Below are 13383 nucleotides of genomic sequence, written 5' to 3' on the forward strand. Positions count from 1 at the left end.
TATCTGCTCTATAAATCATTGTACTACGACCGCCTCAACACTTTAAGCCGTTTATTTAGCTGATTTATCTTAGAGGAATTATGCTGCCGTGCAGCGCTGCATGGTGGATGTTTAATGGTTATCTCTCATATCTGACTTTAGTTAATTAAATAAACTGGCTACCGACACAGTTTTATTTAAACTTAAAAGAAGTCCTAGGTAATTTATTGAACTTATTATTTATTCTGTATTTCAAAATGAAATTCCAGTGGACAGATTTCGTACGAAAAAAGTAAACGCTTTTTTGTAGGTCATCGCCAAATAATAAGTTTATTTCCCATGAAATAAGCTTCTCATGAAACTTTTATCAGTTAATATTTTTGTAATACTTATAAAAAACGAAAAAAATTGACTGCCTACCATTGTCGCTCACCTGGATGATACCTAGATCTTATGTCACTCTAGAACGAAGGGCAAAAACACAGAGCTAGTGTATATATTTCATAAATACGTATCATTCAGAAATTAATAACATGAAGAATAATATGAAGAACGACACGGATGTCAGACCACCATTTTGATTATTTTATTTCATAAATTTTATCTTGATGGCCGCCACGTGGGTACTTTCCAACGTCCTTCTTTTCCTCTTCAGCCTACAACAAAACTTTAATTCATATAATAGTCAAATTGCAAAAGCAGCTACATACTTTACGTATTGAAGGAGATAATATCAGTAATTCTTGATGAAAACATGAAACAAATACGGACGTAAAAATTTAAAGGTAACAGTCGCAACGGGACATGAATCCAGATCTTCTAGTCTTACCGGGATCAAATGGCGACCATTACTTTTTTTATTTATTTTACGTATCTTTGTCATATTTCCATATAGTGATATTATCTTCTTTTATTGAATATTAAAATGAAGTTTATTTATAAGTATTAATAATTTATTCCTAATAAACAAATTTTATTATTATTTTCAGAGTGATACACGAGAATCGTGATGATTCGCATCAATCAAGAAGAGATGGGAAAACGCTAACAACTCGACGGAGAGAAAACAAACAAAAAACATGAATAGTTTAAAAAAACATCATCCCCTAAATATCCTCAACAGTGCTTTTAACTAAAGAAAACAACAAGAATTCGTTACATGGAAGTGCCTTATTTAGGGCAACATCAAACGGTAAGTCGCATTGCAATTAAACAAATAATAAAATAGTGAACTGTTCTTGCAGATGTTCATATTGCTAATACTAAACCTGTATTATAAAAGCAAGCAGGTTGTCGGAAATCGGTAGTTTGTCTGAAGCCCGGTTTTCCACCACAACCTTAATCCTAGATAGGATCAAGTTTTGGATCTTAAGTAGGACTAGGCCTCACTAGGACTAACCAAAAGTTAATCAAGCTGTCCAATATCGCTAAATTTAGGCTCAAATTAATCACTAACTTTAACCATAAAATTTAAGCATAAGACACCCAATGAGGACCCACGGCGATACTCGTCACAACCTAATGGCTTTTATAACTGTCATCATAAACTTTATAACATAATATACAGTATTGAGATACCTGGTTATGTTACCAAAAAACTTAAACATTCTATACATTGGCATGATCAAATCAACTCGTCCGCAATGTCAATCCAAAGTAATCCGTCAAGACTTCTTAGCGAAGCGAGCACATGCCACAATAATCACCATTGCACAATGACTAGGTGTAATGTGTCCCATGATGCCAGCTGCCATGAGGTTGGTCATGACGGTGGAAAATTGCCTAACCGCGACACCTCTAGTTATCATAGGTGAGAAACAGAAAGAATCAATAGACAAATGTAGTGCATTAGGACCGTCGACATAGAATAGACAAGATAACCCCTACGTAACAATTGGGAACTAAGTCTATCGGGTACGAATAGTTGAAAAATTAGTACCGGAAAAAATCAGTAGGCCGTGAAAAGAAGACAAACGCTTTTCGAATCCCACAAGATATTATAACTAGGTATATCCGGTTTCGTACCGTACAAATATTTGAAACAAAATAAATTTTATTTTGAATATAAATAAAAAAATTACCATTTTGTTGTGAGAGTGTAAAAAAATCCCTGCCACCGAACCGTACATACTTTTAGTGTTGGAAAATTACTTTATAAACAGCATTTGTCCTGTCAGTGGCTGAGTTGGCATCGCGTTTGGGTCCCACACAGGCGTAGAGTATTCAATTCCTCGGCTTCAAGTCCTCCATCACAACACAAGCAACATTTTCCGCTTACTATGGTAGTAGAAGGAGATTTTCAAATATTGTCAGGTTATTCGTAACCCGGTAATTTTTATCTTTCTTTAGAGTACTTAAGTTAGGTACCATATTTCACAGCCCATCAAACCCGGAAACTTCTGACTAGAAGTTTAGTGCATAGAACTAACTAATATAAATATTTGATATCTGACGTCTAAAAAGATTTATATGTATTGCATCAGTTAACATTTTTTGTGCTGGAGCCAAAAGGATAGGTCACCGGACTCATTCCTTGAGATTATAATTAACTAATAAGCGACGAGGGTTAATGTGTTATATTAATGCTACAATTGAAATTGAATTCTAAAGTGTTGCTCCTAAGTGCCAAGTTTAACGATGAATAAAAAAATCATATTATCGAATCGACCTTTCAACCTCACGAAATTCGATTATGATTTTTTTTAAACACTAAATCAATCAAAATAAAGATCAACTTCATTCGTGTATCAGCGTGTTAGCTAGTTGACCTTCCATTCTATAACATCTGTGATTGACCTTGCAGCATACATAACATAACTACATTTATTAGACTTCTTGAGAACGTAAACAGTACCGATGGATACTACTGATCAATCAGAACTTCTGAGTGACACAGTAAGGTTATATATATTTGACAATAAATTACTCTATTCACGATAGGCTCTTCATAACATGAAATGCTTATTATACCGAAATACATATGTCCTAAAATTACCATTTTGTTGAATCACACTCAAAGAAACAAAAATAAAAGTAACATATGTAATTTCAAACTCGTTTGACTATTAAATACAATGGTTCAAGTCTTCCGATAGATGTGACCGTATCTTTTTCTGACGTTTCTGTTTCAAAATTTTTTAAGAATCGCTAATATTGTCTTCAATAATTAAATATTATTTTGTAATGTACTGCCTTAAAACAAATTTTTATGTAAACATCTTTAACACACACTAATGATCAATGAACTAACAATTAGGTACAGTTATATTCTATCTAATAAAGACATTCAACAATCTTTTACTCGATACAAAAACTGAAAAAAAAAGTGAAACAAAAAACATTTCAGATAGAAAATTAAAAAATGGATTGAATTACAAAAAAGGCAACATTACAACAAATATATATCGTAGAAAAATTAAACATAAATATGAACGTAATACTAAATTCTGTCATGAAAAAAAAAAAATATTATGTACCATCTCAGTTTTCTTTTTTTAACCTAATATGAATTTTATTAAATTTTAAAATGGGGGGCTCGGATGGGCAACGTATCCAGAAGGCCCAATGGCATCGGAGGACCAATTATAATCTTTAAAAATACATAATATTATTGAATCAATTAAAAAATATATCGTTAGTAAATTGTTTCACAATATTATTTAAATATAAAAAATAAAACATTATTTATTCAATTCATTTGATAGTGCCATGTCTTCATAGGGCATTCCCGATGTCTATACATATTCTTCAAACACAATTATATAATTTCAAATAAATAAAAATATTGTTCTAATTAACTTCTGCAAATATTTTAGTTTTTTGTAACGGCTGTTTCGGTCTACATGGCCATTTTCAAACTGTTGCTTTGAACGCCGAAACAACACTCACAATAATAAATAATAAAACAAATACATTCTGCACCTGATAAAAACATTATTAAAAATTACTTATTTTGAAAATATTAAAAAAGTGTAGTTTTACGCACTAAAAACAATAAATATAATGTAATTTCGTAGTTGTTCTGCGGGGTTCATGTCAAACAACAGGCTAATTATCAGAACTTCACCACGGACTGCTCTACCCTCGCTCAAATTCTGATATATCGATATTTTTCTTCTTGTACCTGAGGAAGTGCGCTGGTAATGAGAGGGTTCAATGATAGCGCTTACCTCGTGTTAAGACGTAAACTCTACATAACATTTACTAGCTTAACGCAATGTGTTTTGTAAATATTATTACCGAAATGTCAAGAAGATCTCTAAATTCTTGTTTAAAGCAAGTACAATAAGGTTAGATATTATTGGACAATGATTGGCGGCTCCTGTGGTCTGTTGCAAAGCTGCAATCTTTGTTACACATTTATATTTAGGCAACTTCAATTATGTAAAAATATCATTGGGTGCATTTTAAGTGGAAATATTTAAACGTTGTTCAGTCGACAAAAATTATGCAACAAAAATTAAAGAAAAATCTTTTTTCCATATTTCTTTTCTTGAAGCTAATTCACGTTGGATTTAATTATTGGAATTAAGCTGCAATAATGTACTTAGCAACTAAATCCGTCGGGAAAATACCGATAGATCAGAAATCGCCAACCTTTGTTATTAGCCTTTTTTTCCTTTGTTTGGAGAAAATTAAACGTTTCCGGGTCAAAAATAATTTGACAACATTTTTTAAATCTCCTACTAACATCACAGTGAACGGAAATTTTTGCTTGTGTCGTGATGGAGGACTTAGCCAGCCGAGGATTTAACTCACGACGACATGTGGGCAAATCTTTATCCTTATCTTTCATTCCTAGCCACAAACATCATATTCCATTAGAGAAGCTTAAGGTCGGGGCATCCATACATTATAAAAGTATTTTTATATGATGCGGAGATATTTGATTTAGAAAATATCCTTGGCGTGGTAATATCTGCCCCGGCCTGCGCACCAAATGCGCCTAGGCCCTGCGACATCTTCGCCGACCTGCATCTCCCGCGCAGCGTGCTCATCCGCGCTCACATCATCTGCCGACCAAGTTAACCTGACCTTCGGCTCTTTTACTTCTCACTGGATAACCAGGAAGACTCAACGTCATCCCCATTGCTGAACACCATCTACACTTGTACTTGCCTCGACCACTCCGCTACAATCATCTTCACTTACTCTTGTGTGGTGTCGATCTTCGACCTAGAGAATTACTACCGACCGAACTACCGACGCAGTGTCGATCTTCAGCCCGGGGAATTCACCGTCGACTATATCCACAAACTACGTGAGCCTCCATCGTCTCTCGCTACTACCCTGACTCCATAATAGCTGTAACCTCACAACCTCTTTTGTTCGTCTCCTTACCACGTCCCCAAAAATATTTTTATTTTTTTTTACTTTATTAACGGCATAAAAAGTAATGTGACAATTTTGTTTGGTACACTCTAAGCAAAATGTTTTACTTGTCGAATTCTTTCAAAACTATGGACGTTTTGAGACAAAGTATTTTGATGAGTTTGGTAAATTTAATTATTTTGAAATATGAATGTTTATTTCGAAAATGTAAAAACATCTGACAGATAATGTTCTCTAGTATTTAAATTGGTATTTGTTTTACGACAACTTAACTCAAAAATAAGTTAAAGGTAAATAGGACATTTAATATGTGTCGGAAGCAATCCGAAATTCCATGAGAAAAATTCAACTGAGGTCGTAGGGACCATAAAAATATTTAAAATCATGAAGAGTTCAATTTAATTTCAACAACTGCTTAAATATTCAAATCTTTACTGCAACCTTTTTTTAATCCGAAAAGATAACAATATTTCAATTAATAGAGATCGAGTTTTCCACCCCTGAACCAGGTGCCATAAATATCTTTTAGCAAAAGCTTAAATAGTTCAAGTCTGAAGATGCTAATAGCAAGAAGGAAACCGGTTCAATCTACAAAATATATAAAAGAAGTTACTTGCGTCGACTATATCTGTTTTTACATTTGACCTTCAACACCATATACATTTTTTTAAAATTGGTGATGTAAAACGAAAGTGATAAAGGCATCCTAAGCCTACACTGACGACATAAATCAACCAACGAAGAATAAAATCAGTTGTTGATGATAATGTGTATGGAACTAGGCAAAATGTTACTAAACATAACTAATCGCTTCTTTGTTTTGATTCGTTGTTTGCTAAAATTAACATGCTAATCATAAGTTAGTAATGAAAAATAATACACCTCTGGTAACAACTTTAAAAGAAAACAGAAATTGCATCTAAGCTATTACCAGAGAAAAGTGAAAAATTCATTATGCCTAATAAACATCCACCTACGTTAAACTAAGCAATAATACTTAGGACGGGTTGTTTCGGAAAATTTGAACAATTCATCAAATTTCAACGTTCATTTTCGGGTTCTGTGAAAGATTTATTAAAGTTCTGTTTTTATATCATTGTAGGCTAGTTGCTTGACAAAACTGAAATAAAAACAGAACTTGAAAAAGTCTTTCACAGAACTTGAAAATGGACGTTGTATTATTGCTTATGCGAATAGAGTAGGTACAAAAATTCGCTAAAATTCAGCAAGTGATATTGATATTCGACCTGTTAAACCGGCATCATTTAGTGAAGATGCTTTGGAAATACAAATGGAAAAATGAATTACTTTATCATTAGAATTCCATTATTCTTTATTCTATTACTTTTATCGACTGTATCAGATAACTATTACTTTATCCATAGAATTCCATTCTTCCTTATTCTACTACTTTTATCGACTGTATCAGATACCTACTGTTATCCATAGTTTAGTTGGCTCTTGTAATGAATAATCTGCAATACAACTTATTTGGTTAGATATTTCTTTACACGATACATGAAATCATTGCTCACCATTAACTTAAAACCACAAATTCGTTCAGATACTCTTACGTTGAAACGGCGGTCGTCATTATGGTTCCCACCAATAAGCCCTTATAAGTTGGTATAAATTAGTATGAATACTTACCACTTGTCAATTGTGTTCACTTGTCAATAATCGGTTGACATGACCCACCCATACTTAGGTTTATGTGTATTGAAGGGGCGGTCAGGGTATGTATACGTCGATCGAATTTGAATAGGTTTAATTTTTTCTGTGTGTTCTTTTTATTTTTTAGGTAAATGCATAGCAAAAAAATCTTTACCGAACTCGCATAACAAGTTTAAAATACGATTCGTGTAAGTTTGCCGCGATGTATAACTATAGTTTTCTGTTAATTTGGTTTTTGACAGTCATCATCATTATTATAAGTCAATAATTATTACGAACAAAATACAATTTTCCAAATTATTTTAAACTTTTTTTTTACGAATTTAAATTAGAAATAGAAGGTTGCGGTTAGGACATACGATTTTCTGAAAGAAATTACGATTAATATTTAAGAAGAACATTAACCACGTGCGCTTACATAAAGCAAGATATTATTTTGACAAGAAAGTTATTTACGCTTTGATGAATCAATTCAATTTTAAATTAATGTAGATGTGATGATCATTTATTTTCGTCATTATTTTATTACAAAATTTATGAGATCTCGGCATATTGACTCGAAAATCACAAATATTTTTGATAAGCTATATTTTTGATCTCACGGATGATATAAGTTTTAAAATATTTAAATAAATCAGTAAATATGAAATAAAAATCGTTTTTTTTGACAGGGAAAAAATGTACTATTTAAAATAGACACAAAAATCAGGAAAGAAAGCTAGATTAAATATTAAATAAATTATATTGGATTTAGAAGTGCTTTGTGTTATATTCGTTTATACCTGGCTGATTATTACTGACTATATTAATGTTTTCGATACTTATTTCGTCGTAATTTATTAATATTAGAAACACATTCATTTACTAACTCTCAATGAAAATATAAAAAAATTTGAAAAATGCTAGTTTAAATGAGTTGAAATAAAAATCAGCATGCTGAAATTCAATAATAGGTAGGTTATAAGTTATTAATAATTATGAACTTAACTGTACAAAAGTTTTTTGAAGTGAAAACAATGACCTACGTGATGTTTATATCCCCTGAATGCAGGGATAAATAACGCTATTTGTATAACGATGATATCAAATAAAAATAAAGGGAAGTAGTGAAATATTATCTAACACAATTTATTATTCGTACTATTTAAAATACGGTATCCTTTTTTTTTCAAAAAGAATGATACATTCTGAAGAATGTATCATTCTGAAGAATAGTATAGTTCTGAAGAACTTCAAAAATTATTGCCCACAAATGTTACATAGCAGGTTTTGCGACTATTTCGTTGTTCACCTTTTGAAATGGTTCAAAATGTGATAACTTCCAAAGGTCATGCTGTTCACTCGCGAACCGGTTCAGACAAATCAATGTGATCAAAAGTTTCCCTGATGAAAATACGTACTTAATGTATTGTAGTCAATTCTGTCGTTTATTCAACTGATTTCCGGTTTCGGTACGCCCGAGCCATTAGGCAGTGACATTAAGAAGGTCAAAAATCTACAAAGAATTTGGACGAAACGTAAAAATAATAATTGTCGCAGCGGAGGCGGATAAGTCGGCTATGAAGTATTTGAAATTCCACAGATCGCGGTGAGTCTGCAGGTTGCTTCAAAAGCTCAAGATTGTCGCCTATTAGCGGAACAATTAACCAATTAACGGTACAAGATTTTATCGGTGGCGTCGATTTTCTCGTCAGTTCTCTCCTTGCGTCATCCGCATTTATACATCTTCTCGTTTACGTATACGTGACTCATCACCAGTCCCGAAATACATATTCACCTAGTCAGTATTCAAAGGTATCCACCAATCGGGGTAAAAAACGTAGTCAAGTCTTTCTTAGACTGCTCTAACTGTTGCTCCCTTGATAGAAAATTAATAATCATTCCACGTTTTTTAAACGTCCATAAAACGTGTCGATTAATAAGAATATAAAGAGATTATATTAACGGTTCTTTAATTACTATGACATGCCAAATATTGAATAATGTTCTTAGATTTCCAATAAGAAGGCAAGCTACTGTTTTATTTATCAAACTAGCTCAACAAGTGAAGTAAGAACGTACTTTTTATGTGACCAAGTACTGGCAAAAACACCTCTGTAGTAATGCAATAAAATTACTATGTTAAGCACAAGTCGGAAGAAACTGCACCTCCTCATTGTGCATTAAACGGTGTCAGTTGACGGCTCGGAATGAACAACACTGAATTTGTTGTTTGCTTTGGAATTGGTTAGTTTTTGCTTAAAAAATGCTTCGCCCACATCGTATCGGAATAGCAATTTATCAATATTCGTCCACAGACCTCAGTTTAGAGCAACCGAAATACTGTTTTCGGTCAGTGATATAGAATTTAAATAGCTGGTTAATTTCATCAGTTAGGTAGGACAGATTGTGAAAAAGAGATCAAACGAACATCTAGTTTCTTTATATAAGCCGGAGTTGAACTAACCTCTCTGTCTGAAGTCTGAAGCGGGCTTTCATTACTATTGGTATTCTATGATTTGCCAGCCTACAATTTAGCCTTTATACGGGTAAAACAAAAAATTACTCATCCCAAAAGCTTGTTTTCAAAAATACATACGGATTACTTTTGCTAAACTTACTGAAGGTCACTGATCAGATACAAATAATCACAAAACATTCAACATCATTCAAAAACAATGCAACAAATTCCACCTTCCTGCAAATACAAAAAAAACTACGACAAAAGCAGTATAAGCAACGCGTACAGATAGTTTAACTGATATATAATGTTATATTACTGAATCATTTTATTATTTAAGCTATTAAATGAAAAAACACAATTTGTAATAAATCACTTTTATTTTTGAATGAACAAAGATCGCCAACCGAGATTCGCCTTCCCAAGCTTCGTTTATTTATTAAATGTTATTAGTTAATAATAATCCCAGACGAAGGTTGGGAAAAGCGAAACCCGGTTGGCGATCTTTTGTATTTCAAAAAGAAAAGTAGTGTATTCAAAAATACGTTTTTTCAATTTACATACAATGTCACACCACAAAGAATTTGCTTTTTTTGAAAAATTATATTAGCATTGGAGAAGAAGATAATATTAACAAATCTGACTGTAACATGACACAGAACAAGAAAAATAAAATATAAATGGTCGAAAGTGGGGATCGAACCCAGGATCTCTGTCTTAGCGAGACAACGTCTTTAACCACTTAACCATTGGAACCTGATTACGTGATTTTGTTCGATCTCATATTCGAAATTCAAAATTAACTATATAATAAGCAGCTGAGTGTTTGAATGATTGGGGGTTAAAGACATTGTCCCGGTCATATAGACAGATCCTGGGTTCGATTCTCACTTGAGACCGCTATCTTTTTATTTTTCTATGTTTTGTTCTGTTACATGTTTCGTTTAGATTTAGTAATATTATCTTCTTCTTGAATGATATATTACATTGTTTGTTAAAACCTTCAAAAATTCAAGGAATTAGTAATGAATAACAAATACCTTTAGAAATATTTCGACTCGCTTCGATATTATAATAACCATCATTTATCTCAATAAATGGAATGCCGTTTCAAAACAGATATTGTTAATATATTTGATAAGGATATAAAAGTATTACTTTTTGCAGACGATTTAAAAATATTTTAAAAAGTAAAAACCGTTGAAGATTGTATCAGTCTACAAAATAACTTAAACAGGTTAATTAATTGGTGCACTCTAAATAAACTATATCTCAATATAAATAAGTGCCATTCAATAAGATTTTACAAAATAAGTCAACCAATTATTTATTCATATGAACTCAATAACTCAACCCTTACCTTTGTCGAAGAAATTAATGACCTGGGCATCATTTTCGACTCTAAATTAAACTTTATATCTCACATAAACTCAATTAACAAAAAAGGAATGAAAATACTTTGATTCATTCATCGAAACTCCAGAGGCTTTAGAAATATTTCAACCTTGAAAATTTTGTATACATCGTTAGTTCAATACTCACTTATACCTAAATTACATGAAGTTAGTAATAGATTAGCAGATGTGGCGGATCTATTTAACTGCAAGAAGGCTATAATATCATATATTTTCAATAAATATTAATTAAACCTAGAAAGTCTACTTAGAAGTTTTGCGTGTACCTGCATCTCTTACTTTGATATCATTTTATACTTTCTGATGTCATTGTATTTGATTTATTGTTTATGGTATATTTATACCGTTGTTATTAAATAAAACTTCTTTTTAATTGTTTTAAATATTTTATTCGTACGTACATACAATTTGTCACTCCGCCAATGAAAGTCAGTGAAATCTTTTTGAAATTTTATATATTCTTGAGTTTTAAAGAGCCTACCTGGTGTAGGTGGTTATATTTCGGTATATTCTGGGTTAAAAGTGTGTTTGTGCGATTCATAGTCGCTGGTAAACACATAGAGTCATTGAACCGCCAGTTGGTAAAAGAAATTCCAACAGGTAAGTGTTGTCCAGTACTCGTTTACCTAGTTTTCAATAGGGAAAAGTAGAACCGCTGGAAACGTGACAGATATCGTAACTTTCTAGGCAGTGACACGCCAAGTGCTAAAGTGTAATCGATTATCAATTTCTTTTATTTGTTTGGAGTACCTCAATGTTTACATCCAAATAACTTCAATATTTTAAACAAAACCCACAAAAGTATTGTGAATGAAATCGTGTTCGTTGCTGAAGAGCCAATGTCGGTAAAAGACTAAGAAAAATAGCAAAAATAACATAGAGCGAGAGCGTGCCTACATAAACCATTGAAATCCTGTCATTCTGACCTACTGAAGCGTGGCGTTCTGTTTAATGTCCGTTTTAATTTCATCCGGTGGGCAGAATGCTCTGCGAGCGGGGCGTTTGGATAGACTTCTAAATGAATAACACCCCCTTTTCAAAATCAGTTCCATTTGATGGAGTCATTAGCAAAAAAATAATCAACTAACCGTCACGCCTACCCACCATCGTGTCCCCACAGAGGTTGGCATAAAGGATGAACACACTCCATGCTTCATTCTTATTATTTAATGGTACCATTTACTTCTTTCTTCATTCGATCTCATATTGTGACATACGAGTAGGTACTCCACTGCTGTTCTGTATTATTATTGTTTATCGGAGTAATATTGATTTTTTCGATTATTCGAAGAATTTCAAGTGCCTTCATTTAAAGATCTTTATACTAAAAATGCATTAATTCAAATCATAAAAGAAAAAGACAAGTATCAATTTCTAACTGAAAACCGTACTAGACTTAAATATATTTTTCCATGCCCAAAATTAAACACTTCCTTTGCACAAAATTATTACACTTACCGGGCAAGAATTTTTTTCAATCGACTAACTGAAGAAATTAGAAACACTAATGATAACATCCAAATAATAAACACTGTGAAAAAATATTTTAAAGACAAATTTACAAAAAATAAAAATGTTTCCAATTGAATTAATCTTAAGGCCAAGTATAATAGGTACCCTGTTCAGAACGAAACTACAACAATGCCCCCCAGCGGAGGAACTTGGTTTCACTAGCCATTTAAAGACAGTTCTGTACTAAAAAAGTTCTGTTGAAATTCGTAAGATGTCACTAATTATAAGTGACTTATATTGTATGTTGTTATTTGATTTTTTAAAACACTTTCCCACTGCAGAAGGCTCCGCGCTGACACAAAAAATACAATAGGTAGGTACATCAATGGGCTCTGACCGTAATAAAAAAAACGTGCTTGAAGACTATTCAAGAGTAAAAAATGCATGTTTTGAAGGATAACAAAAAAAATGCTTTTTGTTAGCTTTTTAATAAGGATCATAGAAGAAAACAACGGTGCCTAAGTAAATAATATGTAATGCTTTATTAAAAACAATTTCATGACACAAGTAAAAATAAATTACTACTAAATTGCTACTTATAAATTCACATATTTATAAGTAGCATGTGATAAAAAAAATTAAAAATTATAAAAATATGGGATTCGAACCCGGGTCCTGCATAACGAGTGTCGAACTCTCTGCCTCTAGACCGCGAAGAGAGGTATCTTGCGCGACGAGAACCGCGTATACGACGTGTACTCCTCAATTGACTTGTCCCGCGCAATTTTAAATTTTGAAAAACTCACTTACGGCTGTGTTTTTTACTAAAAAAACTTGTCACGCACGTCTGCGAGGGTAATTAGTCGCGTTATCGGCCTTGAGTCACTTGACGGTCATGAGTCGGTTTTACTCCGGTCCTCGAAAATGCATAACGCGCGTAAAGAAGTTTCACTTGATAAAAATGTTGAAGTGCTACTTTTTGCCGATAACCTTAAACTATTTAAAATTATAAAAACAATAAATGACTGTATTCAAATTCAATTAAATTTAAATAAACTTCAAGATTGGTGCAAAACTAACAAACTTTATCTC

The 13383-nt window shown here is 32.5% G+C and overlaps 1 protein-coding gene across 1 annotated transcript in view; it reads left to right on the forward strand.

Annotated features, from left to right (window-relative positions):
- The window catches only part of LOC149427057 (uncharacterized), a 185129-nt gene that overhangs the window by 29650 nt on the left and 142096 nt on the right, over nt 1–13383 (forward strand). Inside the window, exon 2 of the mRNA XM_089634929.1 lies at nt 969–1171. Coding sequence (XP_089491055.1) covers nt 1139–1171 — 33 coding nt within the window. The 5' untranslated portion in view covers nt 969–1138. The remainder of the gene's footprint in view (nt 1–968; nt 1172–13383) is intronic.

Source organism: Hesperophylax consimilis, chromosome 1 (assembly GCF_061612785.1).
Source record: "Hesperophylax consimilis isolate HC1 chromosome 1, BYU_Hcon_1.0, whole genome shotgun sequence".
Lineage (NCBI taxonomy): Eukaryota > Metazoa > Arthropoda > Insecta > Trichoptera > Limnephilidae > Hesperophylax > Hesperophylax consimilis.